The 23,739-nt window shown below is 46.6% G+C and overlaps 2 protein-coding genes and 1 non-coding gene across 3 annotated transcripts in view; 2 read left to right on the forward strand and 1 right to left on the reverse strand.

The window, feature by feature from the left end:
* The first annotated feature begins 1,984 nt into the window (after positions 1–1,984).
* On the forward strand, positions 1,985–15,946 carry rad51c (RAD51 paralog C). The gene is made up of 7 exons (XM_042338554.1): positions 1,985–2,021; positions 3,655–3,788; positions 7,425–7,556; positions 9,942–10,008; positions 10,914–10,974; positions 12,685–12,745; positions 15,385–15,946. Exons 1-7 carry the CDS (start codon positions 1,985–1,987, stop codon positions 15,538–15,540), a joined length of 648 nt encoding a protein of 215 aa, XP_042194488.1. The 3' UTR covers positions 15,541–15,946.
* On the reverse strand, positions 2,198–2,269 carry trnah-gug. Its single transcript has one exon. It is a non-coding gene; the product is annotated as a tRNA-His (tRNA).
* Positions 15,947–21,032: 5,086 nt separating the features above from the next.
* ppm1e (protein phosphatase, Mg2+/Mn2+ dependent, 1E) overlaps positions 21,033–23,739 on the forward strand; it is a 72,409-nt gene continuing 69,702 nt past the window's right edge. Inside the window, exon 1 of the mRNA XM_007906187.2 lies at positions 21,033–21,229. Within this exon, the coding sequence (XP_007904378.1) occupies positions 21,048–21,229 (182 nt within the window). The 5' untranslated portion in view covers positions 21,033–21,047. The remainder of the gene's footprint in view (positions 21,230–23,739) is intronic.

The following is a 23,739-nucleotide window of genomic DNA, read 5'->3' on the forward strand; positions in this document are numbered from 1 at the left end:
CCAACCTGTCCTTAATTGCCAAATGTCTAGAACGCGTTGTCGCTAACCAGCTTTGCTCACATCTCTCTCTCCATGAGCCCCTCCAGGCTAGTTTCCGCCCCGCCCTATAGCACAGGGTCAGCGCTTGTCAAGGTGACAAACGACGTTCTCTCTCTCTGTGACCAGGGCTTCCTGTTCCTCCAAGACCTTTCCGTCATGTTTGACACAATTGACTGCTCCATCCTCGTGCACCCCCTCTCCTCCCTCATCCACCTTAGAGGGACCTCATTAGCCTGGTTTGAGTCCTATCTAACAAACTGCCTCCACTTTGTCTCTTCAAGCGTTTTTTTCCCCCGCCCCCACCCAGTCACCTGAGTCGTACCCCAGGGCTCCATCCTTGACCTCATCCTCTTCCTCATCTACGTACTGCCTCTTGGCGATATCATCCACAGACACGGGGTAAACGTCCACATGTATGTAGATGACTCATAATTCTACTTCTCCTCCTCCAGCTGCAATTCGAAATCTGTCAATGTTCTGTGGGCTTGTCTGGCTGACATCAGGGCTTGGATGAGCGGAAATGTCTTACAACTAAATGTTGACAAGATGGAACCCAACTTCCTTGACTCTCGTCAACATCTTCTGTCCTGCCTCTCTGACTCCTCATTCTCACTGTCCTATCCCTCAGACTTACCGAACCTCGACCTCAGGTTCAACCCACAGCTGTCCTTCCTACCCCACATTCAGTCCCTAACCAGAACCGCCTTCCTATGCCTCTTTCCACATTGCCTGCCTCTGACCGTACCTTACCCCAGACGCAGCTGAAACATTCATCCATGCATTCGTCACCTTCAACCTCAATTATTAAAATGCCCTACTCACCGGTCTCACTAGATCCACATAACCCAGCTGATCCAAAACTCCGCTGCACGCATACTCATCTATACTAAACTCTGTAACCTGTCACACCAGTCCCAGCCAGGCTCCATTGGCTCCCTATCGCTGAAAGGATCGATTTCAAGATTCTCACACTTTTTCAAATCTCTTCATCCTCTGGCCCCTCCCTACCTCTCTGATCTATTTACTTCCCTACCCGCTTCCTCTGCTCGACTGGCTCCGACCTTCTGGATATCTCTTGTGCCCTCTGTTTCACCATCGGTGGCCATGCTTTCAGCCACTACGCCCTGAAACTCTGGAACACTCTTCATCTATCCCTCTGCCTTGCCCCTTCCTTCGCCAACTTCAGATTGCGCCTGAAGACTTCCTCTTCAACAGTGCCTACAGTGACCTCCCCTGGCTCGGCATCATGCTCCGCTCTGGGACGCTGCTCTGCGTGAGAGGCGCTATATAAATGCAAGTTCTTATTTTCTTTCTAATCCCATTTCCGTCACTCTTGATTCCTTTCTCCCCACTGGTTTCTCTTGTTTTTGTCTTGTCTCTCTTGTTTTTTGAATTTACTGTGTGAGTGCACTCTACACCCAGGCTGCAAGCAATGTTCTCTGCTGATTTAGCCAATTTTATCCAAAGCGATACTCTGTGGGAATAGAAATGACCAAAGTGTCTATGGTTTGGAGAAGGGGGAAAAATATCAGGTATGATTAGCTGATCAGATACTGTATATACATGTTTCAGATATCAATGAATTAAATCTAGTTTGTTTTTTTTGAGAAAGTGGGTGACAAATACAGTTTGATGAAAATGCAGAAGCATCAAAAGACAAAGCACATCAATGCGAGCTTATTGTAGCTTTCAAGAGGAAAATAAACAGGCATACGAAAGAGAAGAGTTTGAATGGGATATGGGGATAAGGCAAGGAGACGGGATTCAATTGATCTCCTTGCTCTGTGAGCACGTGCGCATTCGATGGGCTGAATAGTCTCTTCTGTTCTGTAGATTTCTAGTTTTCTATTAATATCAGCAAATCAAGCGTGCTCTGCTATCAACCATTCCACAGCCTACATATTATAACCTTTCTGGTTGGCCACAAGCAACGAAATAGCTGGCAATGGTGAGCAATAGCTGCCTTCAAACAGTTAACCTGGGTTTGATTCCCGGCCTTCACTGACCTTTACGTTTGTTAAGTCGCTTAATTTAAATACCTTAATAAAGTTCAATTTATTGTTATTCTATTATACAACCAAACCAACCAACTGAATAGAACACAACTTTAAAATAAAACTGAAAAAACACCTATTGCCGTGTCATTGCTTTACCGCAATGCCGTGACTCGGATTCGAACCGAGGTTGCTGCGGCCACAACGCAGAGTACTAACCACTATACGATCACGGCGTGCTACATAGGCTCTGAGAGACATCGTGGAAATTGGCTTCACGTGGAAGGACCGGCTGATACCATCACAATCCCCACTTGAGCACTGCAGAGCCATAATAAAATAGATCATCCTTGCAACAACAACACTGAACCAATGATATCCTGACCATCTGTGACCAGGGCTCCCTCTGTCTCCTCGTCCTCCTCGACCTATCGGCAGCATTCGATACGGTCGACCACGCTATCCTACTCCACCGCTTGTCCTCCCACCTAAACCTTCAAGGCACTGTCCTTGAATGGTTTAGGTCGTACCTTTCTCACCGTCTTCACTTTGTCTCAACGAATGGCTTCTCCTCCACCCCCCGTACTGTCTCATGTGGTGTCCCTCAGGGCTCTGTCCTCGGTCCCCTCCTCTTCACCCTCTATATGCTCCCCCTCGGTGACATCATCCGCAGACATGGAGTTAACTTCCACATGTATGCGGATGACACCCAACTCTACCTTTCCTCCTCTACTCTCAACTCCACGACCACCGATGTCCTGACAGCCTGCCTGTCCGACATCGAGTCCTGGACGAGAGACAACTTTCTTCAGCTCAACGTGCGAAAAACCGAGGCCCTCCTGATTGGCTCACGTCAGCGCCTCCGCACCTCAGGCGCCGACACCATCAGCATCCAAGGCTGCACTCTCCACCTCTCAAAGCCAGTCAGGAACCTCGGCGTTTTGTTCGACCCTGAGCTGTCCTTTCTCCCTCACATCCGCACTACAACTGGCACCGCCTTCCATCACCTTCGGAACATCGCCAGACTACGGCACTACCTCACCCCTCACGCTGCTGAAACCCTGGTCCACGCCTTTGTCACCTCAAGGCTGGACTATGGGAACTCTCTCCTCGCCGGCCTTCCCGCCACCTCCCTCCACAAGCTGCAGGTCATTCAGAACTCTGCAGCTCGTGTACTGTCCCGCACCAGGCTTCGCGACCACATCACTCCCACCCTCGCTCGCCTCCACTGGCTCCCCATCCCCCAGAGGATTGATTTCAAGATCCTCATCCTCACCTACAAGGCCATTCACGGCCTTGCTCCCTCCTACCTCTCCAACCTACTATCCCCTACTTGTCCCCTGGCACAATTTGAAAAGAGAAGGGAATTTCTCCTGGTGTCCTGTCCAACAAAAGCAGATGAAATTGGTATTCAATTCCTGGCTGTTTGGGGAACAATGCTGTGCGCAAATTGGCTGCCGTGTTCACTTGCAAATATGCAGACAGTACACATTACGGGAGAATCCCGTGAAGTGTTTTTTGAGATGTTTCGACGACGTGATGAGATGCTATATCAAATGCAAGGATTATTATGATGTACACAATGCATTAACATTTCTCTGCGACTGCGACTGTCTTGCAGAGCAGCAGATGGCAGTGCAGACGTTCTCAGTCTCCAGCATCCTCTCTCACATTTATTACTTCCGTTGCCATGACTATGTGGAGCTGTTGGCACAAGTTCACCTACTGGCCGACTTCCTCGCTGAACATCCTAAGGTAGTGCATTCGGTGCAGAATGGGATTTTTAATTGTTTGATCTAATTTAAACGCCCTGCGAAGCCGCTTGGCGTGGAGGGTGCTATATAAATGCAAGTTGTTGTTGTAATCGTGGATTTTTCTTTAACTCTCGCTTAACCCCCTCCTCTCCCCAACCCACCACCAGTGAATTTTGAGCTAACCTTTTATCTTTTAACCTTTATCTTTAAAGATAAAGAAAGAAAATTCGGTATCTTGCTAAACTTGTCAGAGTTACCTCCTTGCATTAGTGTCATGGTAATCATGTAGTTATCTTATTGTGGAGTCCTGTAGCTCAGTGGTTAGAGCACTCGCTTTGCAAGTGAGAGACCTGAGTTCAATTCCAGGCAGAGGGCGAAAACAATAATAAATTGGTCATATTCAATCTACGACTGTTTGTGAGACATTGCTGTGCGCAATTGGCTGCCGCGTTCGCCCACAAATATACAGTCAATTCACTTTACAGTGTGTTCTGTGAAGCGCTTTGGGACGTCCTCCTGACGTGAAAAGCGCTATATCAAATGTAAGGATTATTATTATTATTATTATTATTATTATTATTATTATAACCAACATAAAGGAACTGGAAAGATTCCTGTCAACAAAAAAATGCTGCAAAACAGAACATGATCCCATTTTGGGTGACTAAGTGTCTGCAACAAGCCCTCGCATGTCAGGTGAAGCGCGGTTAGTTGTAGAGTCAAGTTCCAACCACTTTGTCCTCAAAATGAGCCTCAGTCTGAATTTAAGCAGTTCCTTATTGCACTATTTCTACACACTGGCCAATCTGATGTTACTTTTGAGTAAGACTACTGTTATCCCCCAGATAAAGTTGATGTCTGAAAGTGGGTTTGTGCTTCAAACCCAGAGCTACTGGGGTTGGTATTGACATGGTGGGGTTTGGGCTGGTTTCCTCTGAAATCAGTGGAAAAGAACAATGTGTAACCCACAGCACAAACTAGTCATGGGTTTGAAGAATTTGTGTGTCAGCCTGGCTCAGTTGATAGCTCTCTCGCCTCTGATCAGAAGGTTGTGGGTTCAAACCACAACTTGGGACATTGGACTCACAATCTAGGGTGCTGGGGGTGCTCTGCGTTGTTGTATGAGATGTTAAACGTAGGGCCCATCTGCCTGTTTAGGTGGATGTTAAAGATCCGGTGGCACTATTCAAAAAGAGAAGGGAGTTATTTCTGGCGTCTTCGCCAACAGTCCCCCAGATAAAATTAGTCATTCATTTCATGAAATTCTGTGGAATTTACTGTTCGTAAATTGCCTGCCACACTTGCCTACACTTTTATTACTACATCCAGTAAAGTCGCTACACTTACAGTAAATCCTGAAGGATTATTATAAGACTTCAACTCCGCTGCATGCCTGGTATGTAATTTTTACTTGGGCCATGGAAGTAGTATGGAAAATGATTTTTCATCCATCTTACAGTTAGTGAGGGAGAGGAATTCAATGATGTATCATTGGACACAACTCTCTTGCACAGCTACAGGTGTCTAGTTACAATTCTACAAGTCTGCCTCCCCTCAACTATTAAATGCAATAATAGTGCAATAAGACATAAAGTAAGAGGAAATTCTGGACAGTTTTTATATGACTGCGCTCCTACTTATCTGGCAGTAATTAGTAACCTGTTTGTTAGTCGATTGGCGGATTGCTTTCCGGAGGTAATAATCGCGGTTTTTTTTTAAAAAAAGTTGCTCACTCAATCCACTCACAACTGTTTGTGGGACGCTGCTGTGCGCAATTGACTGCTGCGTTTTGCCCATAAAATACACAGTCAGTTCACTTTACAATAACTTCTGTGAAGCGCTTTAAGACGTCTCGATGATGCGATAAGGTGCTATATCAAATTCAAGGATGATTTCGTTGTATTTTCTGTTTTTTTTTAACACAAAATCAGCATGTCAGCAGTTGTTCGTTGTTCAAGTTTGCACCTTCACCAGGGCCACTAGATGGAGCAGCACACCTGCCCCTCAGCTAAACCTGACATCTTTCCTGTTGTAAATGTTTGATTGACTACCACTGTGCTTGAACCCATTGTGGCATCTTTTATTTTGTTCCTACAAGGAACGACAGATGGTTTCATAAAGGAACCGGAAAGATTCCTGTCAACAACGGTGATGTGAGGTTATCAGATTTAGAGGTAGATACTGCGTATTGTTGGAAAGTTGTGGGAAGTTTAGCGGGGCTGATGTTCGAGTCACAACAGAAATGTTTACTGTTCTTTGTTATAACATTCTGGGTTTGTTCCTCAATTAAAGACGCTCCGAACTTACTATCTGTGTAATCGTCTTGGAGACCGAGGAGTCTCTTCAGACACTAAAGTTGGGATTGGCAACTTACTCGAACGATCTCACTCGTCCCTTTTCACATGGAAGCGTCATACAATGAGTTGTGTTATGTACAGTGACTGTTGCTGTGTGGCAGCTAGTTTGTGCCTGCAATAATGCCCCCAAATGCAGCACAATAAGTTAAGAATGAATCTGTTCATTTTGTAAACTTGTGTGAAGGAGGAATATTGGCCAGGGCACTGGGAAAGCTCCTTGCCCTTTGAAAAGGTACCAAGGGATCTTTAATGTCGACCTGAACCGTGGGATCTCCGTTTAGTATCTAATCAAAAGGATGGGCAACATGTGCTTATGGTCTCTGTTACCAGTGACTAGGAGGCTAGCACTTAAGCAGAACATCCCTATTTTAGAACCTCTTCCAACATAAGAACATAAGATTTTGCTAGACGAAAGAAGACCAAGGTTTATCCAGTTCACCTTTCACTATCCTCGCATGTACATGTCCTGTCCAAACTATATACTGTATCTCAAGACATTCCCTAAATGAAATCTTATCTAGTTTGGCTTTTGAAAGAATTGACACTTTCTGCTTCCATTGTCTCCCTATAGAGTTGTTCCATACATTTAATACTCGCTCACTGACAGCGTTTACGCAGATTTGTTTTGAATTTACCTTCCTTCAATCGCAGGCCATGGGGCAATATTATAACTTCCACCTCCCTATATTATAACTTATAACTTCCATAATAATTATTACATTATTACATTATAACTTCCACAGCTCAGACTGAGTAGAGCAGTGTCATTTCACTCGTGTTAAGTTTGCTGCCCAGAGTGGTCCTTCCTTAATCATTTCAGCATCGAGCAACCATAAATAAGGTGCGTCATCTCAGTAGTAATAATAATAATAATCCTTGCATTTGATACAGTGTCTTATCACGTCTTCGAGATGTCTCAGAACATACTGTAAAGTGAATTGACTGCATATTTTGTGGGCAAAATGTCAATTGCACATAGCAGTGTCCCACAATGAGTCATGGATTGAAGTGACCAATTTATTATGATAAATTTGAAGGAATTATTATCTCCGGAAAAGCAATCCACCAGTTGACTAACAACCGGGTTCCTAATTACTGCTAGTTAAACAGAGGCGTGTGGAATAAGAAAACTTGCTCAACATTTCGCCCTGCCTGGGAATGGAACGCAGGTCTCTCGCTTGCGAAGCGAGTGCTGTAACCACTGAACTACAGGACTCCAACGAACTTGAATGCCAGCTTATGTTTACCAGGAGTTTTACTGCTGTTTCCTGGTTTTCTAGGTTCGCGTGGTAGTGATTGACAGCATTGCGTTTCCATTCCGTCACGGCTTTGAAGATCTGTCGCTTCGAACCCGGCTCCTGAACGGGTTGGCTCAACAGCTGATTGGCATGGCTAATGACTACAAGGTGGCGGTGAGTAAAATCTGGCAAAGAGAGCAGCACGATTAGACCGGACTCGTGATGGGAGTGGGATGTGGGCATGTGCCTCTCTTGGATACCCATTTTTTTATGGGTAAATTTAGGCAGTATGTGTCAATAAGGGGGAGGGGTAATCCCAGTTGATCCTAATCCTGCTCACGTGTGCACCTCAGCCCAGGTCACCTCAGGATGGTCATGAGGAGCAGGAATCGTGGTTGATTTGTAACACTCCTTGACTGAGGGATTGAGGCCATTTGTAGCCCTCTAGTGCTGTCCCAGTTATATACAAATCAATGTATTGAAAGGAGACTCTCGCACTGTAGTTACACCCAAGACAACATTTTTAACTAGAGAAGGGAGCTGCTAAATTAGTCAGCTGTGTGCTAGCATTCAATGACGCCAGGAATCGTGTGTGTGCGATCCTGAATATCTATCGAAAAGACTCCTTATGTTGAAAGGTGTCTTTTTGAGCACATTGCGTGTGAAGTGCATTCTCGCATGCTTTGGTTTGACATATGCTTGCCATCTGGAGTTCAGAGTAACACCTCGGCTTCACCACATCTGAAGTAATAAAAGTTTAACTGGGAGAGCCAATGTTAGCCTCCACGAGGAATGTGAATTGATGGGAGATGTCAGCATGAGTCTAGGCAAGAAGGAAATCCAGGGTGTAGTGAAGCCAAACAAAGTAGATGGAAGTCTAGAAATCCACAGTCCAGGGCAGTTGATACCAGCATAGCTGCTAAACTGAAATAGCACCAATGTTTTGAATCCCTTTGATTCAATAATAAGGCCCTTTTGAGATGGGGTGGAAAATATAGTGTGTGATCACATCACCGTGCCTACGGTCACCTCCACCTCCCCCGGCTTTGCATCGTGCTCCATCACTGAAAGGTGCTCTGGGACGCTGCCCTAAGTGAGGGGCTCGAAATAAATGTTGTGTACTTGTCATCGTTGTTTCATGGGACATTCACTCCAAAAGAAGAGTCAGGATATAACTACAATCCCAACATTGTTCAAGTAGTTTCACCCAAAAGCAGATGATAGCATCCATTATGCTATCTGAAGGTGCCTTTGACTTTGCTGTTGCCCAGATTCCAGCGTTGGTTTGGGGAATATCACCTAAACGCTTTTAAAGTTGTTATCTTTATTAGAGTCTGGGTGTGTGTGGGGGGGCGGGTAATTCTGTTAAGCTTAAACAGTAACAGAATGCTTCCTCTGCATGTTTCAGTGAATGTAGTTCCTCTCAGATTCAGGAGGCCGTTCTTTGGAAGGAGCTGAGGCTTCAGTGTTATTTCTGCACTTTGAAGCAGAGGCTGAATGCCTTTGGAATGCAGCGCTTAAGGAAGATGTTAGATATTGCCTGGAAGGACAGAGTGACCAACATTGAATAGTTATTACCACTGCTCTATAGTATGAAATCTCAAGTCCCAGTCTCCCCTTCATTGCCAGCAGTTGAGATTCAACAACTAAGCAACATGAGGATATCCTGGTTGGATCCACACCACCATGCATCTGTCGAGCGAGCCGTGGTTGGTTGCTTTTAAACACAGAAACTGGAGTAGGCTATTCAGCCCCTCGAGCCTGTTCCGCCATTTCATAATATCATGGCTGATTTGTACCTCAAGTCCAGTTACCCGCCCTTGCCCCATATCCTTTAATTCCCTGACCTAACATATCTATCTATGACCTAACAAATATCTATCTAAGAAATGTATATCTTTGTATCTGTACATGCTTTTGAATGGAAACCAAGGAAGGTATCATCATCAGTGAATGGAAGAAGAATGCAGCTTTCTCCCCCCCCCCCACCATGCAATGCTTGCGTCTCAAGCTACCACAACACTGATTGATAACCTGAGGCTCTGCTGGTGATAATGCCACAATCCGGGAGCCAGCAGTGTTTAAAGGTTTCTCACTGCAGACATTTGGATAAGGACATTGCACCTGCTGTTGGTCAGAACAGAGGATAATACTCACCATAAAGGAGCTCTCCTATTCATTGCATTAGCTGCCTCCTTGTAGGGAAATAGACCGTTACGTTTGAAGTTTCCCTGGCGGCTTTAATTACTTTCTACACTTCATTCGAATGAGGGATATGCCAACTATCGAGCCTCCAGTGTCCTGTGCTGATAATGGCTCCCGTTCTAATAATAGAGAACCAGGAAGATCCTCCGTAGACTCCAGCCAGAACTGGGCTGAGAACGGCCAAGTGAAAAAGCTCCTCTCTCAGCTGAGCACATTTGGGGTTTTTAACTTCCTCTTTTTTTTTCTTCTCTTTTTCTCCCCCCAATCCGCACCCAACAAATAAAATCTGGAGATAAATTCTTGCCTGGGGTCAGAGACGAATGACTATCTGACAGTGGATGCTTTCTCTTTCAGGTCGTTTTGACAAATCAGATGACCACTCGGTTTGGACAGGGTCAGTCTAAGATGGTCCCTGCTTTAGGTAAGATGGGTTCAGTCTATACAGGGCCCAGCACTGGGTAAAGTGCACAGGGTTCATTTTGTGCTGAGTATATTCTGTGAAGTGTTTTGAGACATCTCAAAGGTGCTGTATCAAATGCAAGGATTATTGTTATTCCTATGACCAGTAACTACAGTGATAAGAATTGTGACACCTGGCGATCTTAGCTTGACAAGAGGGCATTACTGTCAAAGTGAACGCAAAACGATCAGAAAATTCAGATTTATTTCTGGTTTGAAAATCTGTATTGTACAAGTAAAGAGACTGCAAGTGTAATGTGGGATTGAGCATGAACTCACAGTGCGAGAGTGTGGGGTTGCTAATTTGTGTGTGTGTGTGGTTGGTGTGTTTGTGGTTGGTGCATGTGTATGTGTGTGGTTGATGTGTTTGTGCATGTGTGTATGTGTAGTAGTTGGTTGGTTGGTGTGTGTGTGCGTCTATCTCTGGGGTTCCCAGTCTCTGCTCTGCCACTGGAGGGGATGCTAAAGGACAAGCTGGGTGTTTCCCTATGGGAGCGAGAGTCATCTGCAGATTATTCCCATATGACAGTTAACAGTGGCAGTACTGAAGGTTCCCCAATTCATTGTGTCGGGTGCAGTGAGAAAACCAAATGTGACTGAATAATAATAATAATCCTGGCATTTGATACATCATCTTAATCCTGTCGTTGAGACATCTCAAAGCGCTTCACAGATTATACTGTAAAGTGAATTAACTGTGTGTTGTGTGGGCGAAATCAACTGAAATCAATTAGTTTGTTTTTATTTTTGAGAAGGAGTTGCAGAATAACGTGTACAGTTTTGTGTGGGATCCCTATCTCCCTTTTTCTCTCTCCTCCTTTCCCTCGGGAATGCTGAGGCTAATTCATCTCAGTTCTCTTTGATCAGGTGAAAGCTGGGGCCACGCAGCCACTCTGCGCTTGATTCTTCACTGGGAAGGCAAGCTGAGGTAAGGGCTCAGTGAGGATTATACGGGGAGCTGCCAAGCAAGTGCAAAGGTGGATTTGAATGCTGGGCTTAGTCCTCAGGGGGCAAGGGGAAAGCGTGAGCATTGCCCACCTTCCTTTGTTTGATTGGCGCTTCTTGTTGGCTTGTAACTTGACAGTGACCGATTTTATTCAGTTATGGTCCATTTGATCTCATCCTCGCAGAATCTGTACTCCACTATACAGTTTTCTCATTCCGCCTTCTTAAATGAGTCCCTGCCTCATCAGCTTCCTGGGAACCGGGTCCAAGCAGTCTGTTCCCCTTTCTGGGTGAAGAAATCCCATCTGGTGTCTGTACACAAATTAATTAAACTGGACACTGGTGCCCAGACACATGACAGTACTGCAGGGTTCTGAATATTGAGCCTTCAATCATCTTTCTACACCTACTTTCACTGCCCTCCATTCCCCTGATCCCAACACTCTGCTCGGGTCCAAATCCCTGACCGTCTAGCGCCTTAGGATATCTTCCCAATGTAAAAGGCGCTATACAAATGTAATTTGTTGTTGTAACAAAGAGGCATTGACTGTCTGTGGAGATTTGCACTTTGTAATGGGACAGAAGATGCGATAATGAGTTGCAACCCTGGATCTAATAATAATTAATTGCCAGAGGCGATGTCCTTTGGATGAGAGTTTAAACAAAAGTCCTATCTGCCTGCTGAGGTCGATGCTAAAAGATTCCCTGCTGCAATTTGAAAAGAGAAGGGAATTTCTGCTATTGTTGTCCTGGACAACAATACCCCCAGATGAATTGGTCATTCACTTCATGAATTGGTCATTCAATTCAGAGAGACCTGGGTTCGATTCCCGGCAGGGCGAAATCTTGGTCAAGTTTCCTTACTCCACACCTCTGATAATAATCCCTCAAGAAAAAAAACAATAATAAAATTGGTCACTTCAATCCATGACTGTTTGTGGGACACCTCTGTGCGTAATTGGCTGCCGCGTTTCGCCCACAAATATACAGTCAATTCACTTTACAGTATATTCTGTGAAGTGCTTTGAGACGTCTAGAAGACGTGATAAGGCGCTATATCAAATGCCAGGATTATTATTATAGTTTTAGGGAATCCCTTGCTGTGCGCATAGTGGCTGCTGTGTTTGCCTGCAGGAAAATGGTTCCAACACTTGACAGCTATTACGCTGAAGTGCTCCGAGATATTTCAGTGTGATTGGGGGCTACAAAAAAAACCGTGTTTTTCAGCCATTCTGAATTCTCGAGTTTTACGTCCCTTTGATCGACAGACCCAAAATTCACGACTGGACCTACCTGGTGTCCTGCCTTGCTGGACTACCGTGTGGTCACTGTGTGTGCATGAGAGTGCACGTTCGTGAGCACAGCGCTGATAATTTGAACTAGGTCTCTGTACCGTACCAGGAGCACTGAGGTTATAATTTTGCAGATTAGCTTTGTCATATTTAATTGCCAAACGTGTTGCGTTTTTTTTAATACACACACACACTATGCTGTTCAATGTGCATGATTGAGTGACCCTTCGAATCATGTGAATGAAATTGGTGCAGGGTCACGCCTCCTCAGCCCCTACGCTCCTCGGCAGAGTGTGATAATAATGATGGCTTTAATAAGAAAATCCACCAGGCCTTGATGATAAGCCGCTTTTCTAAAGCCTTTGCTTTCAGCTTGTGCTTCCTCTCTGCCTTCTTTGCAGGTTCGCCTCGCTTTACAAATCCCCCAGTCAGAGAGAGGCCACAGTGCCGTACCAGATAACCGTGAGTACCTCGCCCTTCTTGTTGCTGTTGTTTTGTTTCTTATTTTAGTTTTGAATTGAATTGAGACCTGTTGGCAAACCTTCGATGCTTGGCAATCTAGGTGCTGAGGATTGTAACGGATTGAGGTCCGCGGGCGGGAGGTGATGGGCGGCACCACATCTTCGTTCGCAGTGCTTTGAGACTTCTCGGAGACGTGCTAAGGCGCTGTACCAAAATACAAAGTTTATTACAGTATATACACAATATATACATCCAATCCCGCCCGATCCAACCGTCCCCTGTGACCCACATGACCACGTTTACCTTTGAGCCACCGCCGGAAGGATTGCATTGATTTATTTACTTGACATTCCGGTTCCAGAGATATGGTGTTCGCCCCCCACCCACACACACACACACACCTCTCCCCTGCTAACCACCACATGGGTGTGCGTCCCTGCTCGGTCATGTGCATCGAGATCCCAAAGCCTGCCCCACAGGGGAAGGATTTGCAGCATCCAAATCCGCCACACGTGGCTGCCACAAACACCCGGTGTTCCCTGGACAGTCGGCAGCCTTCTGCTCCAATAAGACTCTGGGTCAATTGTATCCATCAGCCCCAAAAATCAGCTGATCTATGGAAGCAGTTCTCGCCTCCACAGCTTCTTCTCTCCATCCTGAGGCTCTCCGTCCATTAAGCTCCAGCACAATCTTGCTCTGACATGCTGGTAAATAACCACTTTGCGCAGTCGTGGACTGAATGGAAAGATTTGGGTTTGGAACTCGAGACAGAAGTTCAGGCCGCGCACAGAGACTTTAGTTGTGGACTTCACCTAAAAGGACCTGACCGAACGTGTTCCTTCCCACCCTCTGCGAGTTTTTGATCCAGTCAGTCAGCCTGGGCTGGGCTGGGTTGGAAACCAACCAAGGCATTTTTTTTTATTTGCATAGATTCTAGAGGATAAGGCACTGCCAATAGCCTTGTTAACATACAAGTGTGGCAATGTATATAAAACCTGACATGAATGGCCTCTTGTCACGAGCGCTAATAAACAGTGCCATGAATACGTGAGCGTGTGAATGTACTGACCTTTTGAGTTAATTAATGCTGCACTTTCCGTTTTCGGCTGTTCGTATTGTTTCCAGGAACCATCTCCTTCTCGCTTCTTCACTCGACAATTTTTACATCTCTGAGCCTTGGAATCATAGAAATTACAGCACAAAAGGAGGCAGTTTGCCTCATCGAGCCTGTGCCAATGCCAGCAATTGCACTGGAGTCAGCTGCTTTGTCCCAGTTCCCTGCTCTTTCCTCGTAAGGTTTCCTTTTATGGTTTCCTTTTATGGAAACCTTAGGCAAGTTTCCTTGCTCCACACGCCTCTGTTTACCTAGCAGAAAGTAGGACCCTGGTTGTTAGTCGATGGGCAGATTGCTTTCTGGGAATAATAATCCCTCGAAAAACAAATGTGGTCACTCAATCCACGACTGTTTGTGGAACACTGCTGTGCGCAATTGGCTCCCACATTTTGCCCACAAAATACACAGTCAATCCACTTCACAATATATTCTGTGAACCGCTTTGAGACGTCTCAACGATGTGACAAGGTGGCAATATCAAATGCAAGGATTGTTATTATTTGTGTTTCTCTTCAAATGCTCAAGTTATTTCTGAATCGTAAATGTTATGGTCTCAGCTCCAATACGCTGTATGTGCCACTGATTGTAACTCCCCCACTCACACACACACACACACACTTCATTTACCAGCAAAATGCGTGATCCAACATCCTGTTCCTAGGCCACATTATCATAGAATTATACAGCACAGAAGGAGGCCATTCGGCCCATCGTGTCTGTGCTGGCTCTTTGAAAAGAGCTTTTCCAATTCAATCCCACTCCTCTATTTTCTCCCCATAACCCTGCAAACTTGTCCTCCCCAAATAATTATCCAAAACAATTATGAAGTTGTTCATGACATTATTTCAAGTTACACCAGAGCCTCCCCCACCTCACACTCACACATACCAGAGCCTCCCCCACCACACACACACACACACCAGAGCCTCCCTCACACATACCAGAGCCTCCCCCACCCCCCCACCACACACACACACCAGAGCCTCTCTCACCCCACACTCACACATACCAGAGCCTACCCCACCCACCCACACACCAAAGTCTCCCCCACACCCCCAGACACATACAAGAGCCTCCCCCCCTCACACACACACACACACACCCCAGAGCCTCCCACCCACACCAAAGAACGAATTGAAGAAGAATATGTTTCTTTCAGAAGAGGATCGCCCCTGAAGGGGGCTTGAACCACCAGCCTTTCGGTTAACAGACAAACACACTAACCCATTGCGCCACAGAGACTTCTCTGTGGTGCAATTATCACTGGAGAATGGGGGGGGAATTGAGTAGAAGTTCCTGAGGGGAGAGTGGGGGACAGAGAGCTCCTTGTTGTCTGGGTGTGGGGAGACTCTGGTGTGGGTGGTGGGGGAGGCTTTGGTGTGTGTGGGGGGGGGAGGCTCCGGTGTGTGTAAGGTAGGGTTTGGTCGAGGGCTGGTATTGTTCCTTGGGCTAATGCAGGAGAAATGCAATCTCCTGATGGTCGAGTTTGAAAGTGATGCTGCTCTTTCTGTTGTCGTCTTTACAGTCGCACGGGTTCCGTGACATCCAGCCCCCCGGACCGTTCTCGTCCTCGCCGGTGACAGAGAACCCACGAAAGCGGCCCCGGGCAGAGGAGCAGGAGGAGCAGCACGAAGAGAAACACTCGGCTCCCCCACTGAGAACCAACCAGCGTGTTGTCTAGTCCGGCTGCAGGTTAACCCTAGCTCTGTGTGGTGGACACTGAATCTACTACCCGGGGTCTTTCAATCCCATACTTACCTGGGCAGAGAGATGTTTCAGATGGTTTTGATCTGGTGTGTCCAGATCCAGATTGTCATTTGCCTTGCACTGTGCGGGCCCCTGATTCCAGATGGGGGCGAGAGTCTGCTTCAGACCTTTTATCAGGAAGTGAAATTAAATGTTCTTTACAGCTCCCTCTCTCTCTTTCTCTGAACAGTTCCAGATCTCAGCTGGATTCCCTCCTCCTCTTTCCTCTATTCTTTCCTTCTCCCCCTCCCTCCATCACCACAATAAGAGAGGAACAGTTTAGAGAAAAGCAGTCAGAGAACCATTAAAATAAAAATATTAATAATTTGTTCACTCAATCCACAACTGTTTGTGGGACGCTGCTGTGCGCAACTGGCTGCAGCGTTTCACCCAGAAAATATACAGTCAATTCCCTTTACAGTATATTCTGTGAAGTGCTTTGAGACGTCTTGAAGACGTGATAAAGCGCTTATACAAATGCAAGGATTATTAATTACAGGTAGAGGGCACTAATGCGGGTATTGAACAAGGCTGCTCCACATGTGGAGTGTGCTCTTGCTGTTAATTGACAGTCACTGGGGTCCAATGTATTTCCACTTCTAAGAGGATTCCTTAATCAGGAAGTCAGAATTAACTCACCGGCCCACAGAGACTCCACTGCAACACAATCTATTTTGGGATCTGTGCTCCCACATTTACCAGACAACGTCTCCGTTTATCACGTATTAAAACTCACGATCCGTTTCTATTTTTTACTTTGACCAAAGTTGTTTCTGTTTTTCTTATCTCGAGTGTGACGCCTCTCTTGCTCTGAGGAGACCACACTATTTCTCTCTCCTCTCCTCCCTTCCCCTCCTCCGCCCCCCCATCTCACCACAACCGTCGCAGCCATCCTTTAATCTCTTATGTTGGCCACAAAGATCAGACGCTGGCCTCCAGCTGCTGTGTCTCTCTCTCTCTCTCTCTCTCTGCAGTTTATCTTGTAGCTTTTGTTTTAAATAAATACATTTTGTGATCGTCTTCACTGAATTGATGTTTGCTTGCCTCGTACTTGCCTGCCATCGGCTGCTAAACCCATCGCCAGGGCTCGGTTTGGGAGTTAGCTGGTACCTTAGGAATCTGAGATTACGTAAAATATACAGCACAAGAAACAGGCCATTCGGCCCAACTGGTTTATGCTGGTATTTATGCTTCACATGAGCCTACTCCTACCCTTCCTTAACTAAGCCTTCAAGCATAACCTTCTGTTCCTTTCTTCCTCATGTACTTATCTAGCTTCCCCTTAAATGCATCTATGCTGTTTGTCTCAACTACTCCTTGTGGTAGCAACTTCCACATTCCCACCATGAGTAAAGAACTTTCTTCTGTCTTCCCTATTTGATTTATTTTATATTGATGGCCCCTAGTTTTGGTCTCCCCCACAAATGGAAACATCTCTATGTTTACCCTATCAAAACCTTTCATAATTTTAAAGACTTTAATTTTCGAGTATGCTTGTGACTAAATGTATTCTTGGAGTTTCAATCCCTGCTTTCTGCTGACTTAGTTGATTTCTTTTGGCCTCAGTGTGACAGCGCTAAGGAAGGGGGTTAAAAATCAGCCCTGGTTCCCATCCCTAGTCATTTGCCTTGTGCTGTGCATACAGAACAGATGCCTTCCTCCCTTCCCACACAAGCACACAGTTGAATAGGCTAATGACTCTCTGTCTGACCATAAAGAATGGCCACATTGACAAGGTAGCAGAGGGCAGCTTGCACTTAATATAATAATCCTTGCATAAGAAGAGGAAGGAAGCTTTCAAAAGTATTTGACATATTGCGAGAAGAGTCGAGTGGGTGAAGGCTTGAATGTGTACGTTTGGGATGACCTGCTTTGCTCTGGTGCAGGACAAAACCACTAGAAAAAACCAGTTTGAGGAAGTGAGACAGCATTTCTGTAGGGAAAGGAGCTAAATACAGTGAGTTTCAGGGCTGGAGAATTGTCCATGGGATGGACGAGCCAAGGGAATGTCACAATGCATTTCATTTCTAAACTACAGCAAGAAATTTTAAGTCAGTTGAGTCCATGAACAAGATCTGTGCTTCTTTTCCCCTTTTCATGCCCTGTTGCAATCGCCCCTGCCCTTTTTCTGATCTGTGGTCAGTACTGCTCTGAACTTGCTCACTTGGACTTCCCAAACTCTTCCCTACTTTTTCTTCCCTGCAACCGGAGACATCTCAACGATGTGATAAAGCTCTATATCAAATGCATGGATTATTTTTATTATTATCTGCACATTGTTGAATGAAAATGAAGCTCATCCATTAACTTTTTTTCCTAGGACCTCATCACTGAAAATCTTACCTCTCTGTCTTCCTACTTGTGTGTTTTAATAACTGAAGGTAGCATTTCCTAAACCACGTTCTTAATCTCGCCTACACTTTTCGACTCTGGATATCGATTTCTGATGTCCTGAACTATGAGACTTGACCTTATTAATTTCCCTCCAAAAAAGAGCTGACATTAAAAAAAACAAGGAGCTTGGCACAGGAAGAAGGGGTTTGTCTGCAACTCAAAAGAGGTCAATAAGGCACAACTTTTTGACTTGAATTCCCAGTTTAGACTACTGTTTCAGTATAATAGTGGGGGTCATTGGATGTGCCAATCTGCAGATGAGATGTTAACTGAATTCCTATCTCTCTGTTCAGGTGGACGTTAAACATCCAATGGCAATACAGTATTTACAATACAAACTTACATTGACGCAGTGCCTTTCACATCGGGAGGACGTCCCAAGGCGTTGGACCCGAGTGGGGGCGGGGGTGGGAGTTTGAAAAGTATCTCCCAATCCACATTAATTGGTCATTCTTTGACTTCATGACTGTTCAAAGGCACTTTGCTGTGGGCAAAATGATTGCTGTCTTTGCCTCCCTGCAAAAAAAAATCCAGTCATTACGTGTGATTGCAGTTAACGTGCGGTTTTGAGACATTTCGACATTTTAGATGTAATAGAAAATGTAACTGTTCAATTATCACTCTCGTCATTTTATAGGTCTAATCCCTGGGGCTACAAGCAGGGAGAATACGGCAAAGCCAGTCAGTTTTCTTTAAATAGGCTCCAGAGGAGAGACCAAGGAATAAGATCAATTGTGTAATTTCTGTTTTAAATGGCAGTGACAGATTTGCAGTGTCTGTCCTGTGTGTGCTGTCCACAGCTGCTGTTAAGAGATGCTGCACCTGAACACTGTGTGTGACTGCCTGCTGGGATCAGGGCCGTTCTGGACATTGCGGTATAAAATCTTTCCCCTGTTTCTGCCAGGTAATGATCGTACTGTCAATTCCGAGTCCCACTATACACCTGTTCCCTTGTGTGTTTCGTGGTGATCTTTAAGGTAGGAGCTTGTATCCTACAATCCTGCCCTTTCACTCTAAGTCTTGCTCTCATTGTCTTGTTTCATTGTCCTCTTTCTCCGCCGCCCGAATACTCGCCTGCATTAAACTCTGTACCCTCGTCAGACCAGTCCGAGCCAGGCTCCACTGGCTCCCTATCACCGAACAGATTGATTTCAAGATCCTCGCACTTGTCTTCAAATCCCTTCGTGCCCTGGCACCTCCCGATCTTTCAGACCTGCTTACCCTCCACCCCCCCCCAACCCACACCCTGCTGCCTGCGCTCGATTGACTCCAGCATCCCGCTTGCCTCCCGTGCCCTCGGCTTCGCCATCGGTGACCGCACTTTCAGCCACCACGCCCGGAAACTCTGGAACACGCTTCCTCTATCCGCTTTGCCCCCTTCCTTCCCGATCTTCAGATCGTGTCCGAAGACTTCCTCTTCGACAGTGCCTACAGTGACCGCCCCTGGCTCGGGGTCACGCTCCGCCACTATCAAGCGCTCTGGGACGCTGCTCTGCGTGAGGGGCGCTATATAAATGCGAGTCGTTGTTTTCTTTCTAATCGCCATTTCCGTCACTCTCGATTCCTTTCTCCCCACTCGTTTCTCTGTGTGCCTCTTGTGTTTTGGGGCTCGCTGTGCAGGTGCACTGTACACCCGGGGCTGCAACCGATGTTCTCTGCTGATTTAGCCCGTTTCATCCAAAACGATACTCCGTGGGGATAGACATGACCAAAGTGTCTACGGTTTGGAGAGAGAGAGAGAGAGAGACAGTCAGTGTGGTGCGGGGGGTGGTTGCTGGTGGGAGGTGGGAGACGTCAGGTTAGCTGATCGACTCGACACGAGCGACAATAATTGACACGTTACATGGCAAAAAGTGCTTCGTGATAATAAACAGTGATGGTAATCTTCGCGGTCGACGCAGCGCCGCATCACGTCGTCGAGACCTCGACGTCTCGGAAGCGCTTCGCGGGAACATAGGGGGGGGATGGGTGGGAAGGTCAAGGGAGCCGTCCCCCCCCCCCCCCCCAGGGGGAAGGGAAGGGGGGGAGGGTGGGTGAGGGGTAGAGGGGGGGGGGGGGGGGGGTTTGGAATCATCTGGGAGTGAGGGGAGGGTGGGGGGGGAGGGAGGGGTGGGGGGGAGAGGGAGGGGTGGGGGGGGAGAGGGAGGGGAGGGGGGGGAGGGGGAGGGGGGGGAGAGGGAGGGGGGGGGGGAGGGGTGGGGGGGGAGGGAGGGGGGGAGAGGGGGGGGGGGGGAGGGGGGGGGGGGGAGAGGGAGGGGGTGGGGGGGAGAGGGAGGGGTGGGAGAGGGAGGGGGTGGGGGGAGAGGGGGGGGGGGAGAGGGGGTGGGGGGGCGGACAGGTTCCGTCGGGTGTGCTCTGTAATGCAATCTGAGAGAGTTCTGGGGTGGGTGGGTGGGTGGTTTTGGGGGGGTGAGGGCTGGCGGGAGCGCGCGCAGGTGGGTGGGTGAGCGCGCGCGCCTCCTCTGAGAGGGGGGGCGCGCACGCTGGTGGCGTCAGCGGGGGCGGGGGCGCGCACAGCCAGACTCTCTCCAAGAGATAACGCGCAGCCCTCAGCGCTCAGACACCAGAGCGGACAGCGCTGCGCTCACACTCTCTCTCACACACACTCTCTCTCTCTCATACACTCTCTCACACACACACTCTCTCACACTCACTCTCTCACTCTCTCACACACACACACAGCAGCAGCTCACCCCACACCCTCACCTCCCCCCCCACCCCCACCCCAGGTCTCCCCCCCCCAGGTCTCCCCCCCCCCCAGGTCTCCCCCCCCCAGGCTCCCCCCCCCCCCCAGGTCTCCCTCCCCACTCCCCCCCCCAGGTCTCCCCCTCCCCCGTCTCCCCCCCCCCCAGGTCTCCCCCCCCCCCAGGTCTCCCCTCCCCAGGTCTCCCCCCCAGGTCTCCCCCCCCCCAGGTCTCCCCACTCCCCAGGTCTCCCCCCCCCCCCAGGTCTCCCCCCCCCCCCAGGTCTCCCCCCCCCCCAGGTCTCCCCTCCCCCCCCCCCCCCCCCGGTCTCCCCCCTCCCCGTGGGCTCCGGGAATGAGAAGCGATGGCGGTGTGCGCGAGTGAGGAGAAAGCCTTCCGGAGGTTCCTGGAGCTGCTGCTGCGGGACTTCAGGGCTCCCGGTGCCGAGGGGGAGCCGCCGCCCCTCAGACCCGTCTCCAACCACATCCGAGAGGAGGAGGTGGAGGGCGAGTGTCTGGATCTGTGCCTCCAACATCTCTGCAAATAGTTAAGTGCCACCGAACCCCCGACGTCTCCCCTTCTGTTTCTCCGTTTGATTCTTTCATTTCATCATTTTTTTTTTAAAAAAAAATTAATTATTTCTTTATTTGATTCTTTTGTTTAACTTTTTTTTAAAAAAAATGTCATTATTTCTTCATTTGATTCTTTTTATTCGAATTCTTTCTTCATTTCATTCTTTTTATTCGAATTCTTTCATCATTTGATGCTTTTATTCTAATTACTTCTTTATTTGATGCTTTTATTTCAATCATTTCTTTATTCGATTGTTCTTTTATTTGATCCTTTTGCTTTCATTACTCCTTTGGTTTGATTCTGTCTTTAATTGTCTCTTCAGTTCTGCCTTTACTTTAATTATTTCGCTGTTCAATCGTTGCCTTTCTTTAATTCTTCCTTTCATTCTTTGCTCGTTTATTTAATACGTTCACTCTTTATTCATTTCTTTCTTGGTTTCTTTCTTGATTGATTTACTTCTTTATTGAGACTCTCCTCTCCCAAGATAAGCTGATCTGAGTTGTGGTTCCAGCAACAATTTATAGGGTAACTGTGCAAATGCAGAGTGTAACTGACTAACCTTCTCATCCTGATCATTGTAATCACCATCATTGCCAGCGTTAATCAATCAATCAATCATCAATCAATCAATGAATCAATCGGATAAATATAAATTTTGGAGCATTTTTAAGACTTTTACATTGATGAAAAGGCTTTTTTTCCTCCAATTTTTTAAAAAAAGTAACCCATGCAGAAGGCAACTAACCTGGGCTAATAGTAATGATTGTCACCAGGAAGCAATCAATCAATAAATAAGATAAATCGGAAGCATTTTAGGACATCTACATTTAGGAAAGTTTTTTTTTCAAATGTCTATACTGTGTGTGTGTGTGTGTGTGTATACACCTATATATGAAGGCGTTTAAACCAGTAAAAAAGGAGCCTTGAGTTCGAAATAACTCGGGTCGAAAGCAGAGAGGGAATCAGGTTTATGGTAAAAAAATATATATATGGTGTGTGTCTGTGAGTCGGTGGGGCGGGGGGTTGGTAAACCAGTGTGTGTATTTGTGTACAGACGGGGGAGAAATGTATGAGGTTTCAATGCAAATAGGGCAATCGGTAATCCCCTGGTAAGGTTTCTGTGTGGGTTACATGTGCAGTGTTAGAGAAAGGAGAACATCGTGTTTGCAATTCTTCCTTCATTCCCTCCCAACGAGACTGTCAGATGGCAATATACATTTGACATTGAAATCTCTTTATAGCAACATGTGTGGAGTAGAGGGAGAGAGAGGCAGACAGAGAGAGAGAGGTAAAGACACAAAAAGAGAGAGAAAAAGACATAGAGGGGGAGAGAGAGAGAAAGAGAGACACAAAGAGAGAGAGAGGGGAAAAAGACATAGTGGGAGGGAGAGACAGACAGAGAGATAGAGACACAAAAAGTGAGGAAAAAGACCTAAAGTGAGAGACAGACAGAGAGACAGAGAGAGAGCCAGAGACACAAAAAGAGAGAGAAAAGATATAGAGGGAGAGACAGAGAGACAGAGACAGAGAGATAAGCGAATTAGAGTGAAATTGAGGGAAACTGCAAAATATTCTCATTCCCTGGATTTCTAACCATTATTTATATACATATATATATATAAATGAATGGTCAGATGACAAGACTGATCGATAATTTGTGTTCTGGCCTTTGGTGATTTGTGTTCATTCAGTCCCTGAAATAGATCCCAGGTGTGGGCAGAAAATCGCTCGACGTCTGTGCACTGATTATTCTGTGTAACATTAGCTGTACAGAGGGATTTATCCCCCCCCCCCCCCCCCCATCAAGGCAAGTCGAGGTCTCGAGGCAAAATCTATATTTTCTTTAATAAATTTTAAAAAATCGATTCGTTATTTCCTCCATAACAAAGAATGCAATAATCAAAAGTTATTTTCCCCCCTCAATTTCACTCCAATTCCCCAATCTCTCTCTCCTCTCTCTCTCTCTCTCTATGTCTCTCTCTATTTGGGGATTTAAATACCTGGTCAGGTAATATAATATATATATGTGTGTCCAGGTGGGAAACTGTTGCCCACCAGTCAGTTACATTGTGTGTGTGTTTAAAAATAAGACATGATCAAAAGGAGATGGATTAGGGTTTATTTGCAAGTACTGTACTGTACTGTTGGATATTGTTGGCGTTTTGCTCCCCATTCATGGGTGTATTTTAATTTGAGTTTAAATGAATTGACGGTCCTTTCCTCGCATGTGTGGTGCGAGGATGTTACTCGGAGGAGAACGAGTGCTACATTTCTTGACTATATTGTGTGTGAGTCTGTGTGTGTGTCTGTGTGTGTGAATCTGTGTCTGTGTGAGTTTCTGTGTCTGTGTGAGGTTCTGTGTCTGTGTGAGTTTCTGTGTCTGTGTGTGTGTCTGTCTGTGTGTGTGTGTCTGTGTGTGTGAGTTTCTGTGTGTCTGTGTGTGTGAGTTTCTGTGTGTCTGTGTGTGAGAGTTTCTGTGTGTG

Source organism: Callorhinchus milii, unplaced genomic scaffold, assembly GCF_018977255.1.
Source record: "Callorhinchus milii isolate IMCB2004 unplaced genomic scaffold, IMCB_Cmil_1.0 Scaffold10, whole genome shotgun sequence".
Taxonomy (NCBI): Eukaryota; Metazoa; Chordata; class Chondrichthyes; order Chimaeriformes; family Callorhinchidae; genus Callorhinchus; species Callorhinchus milii.

Bases quoted from the DNA above. Each gene is read 5' to 3' on its own strand.
- rad51c (XM_042338554.1), top strand. From the start codon at position 1,985: ATGGTGAGCAATAGCTGCCTTCAAACAGTTAACCTGG. The intron at 10,975-12,684 runs GTAAGGGCTCAG...CCTTCTTTGCAG, and splicing joins CACTGGGAAGGCAAGCTGAG to GTTCGCCTCGCTTTACAAAT. The intron at 12,746-15,384 runs GTGAGTACCTCG...TCGTCTTTACAG, and splicing joins CAGTGCCGTACCAGATAACC to TCGCACGGGTTCCGTGACAT.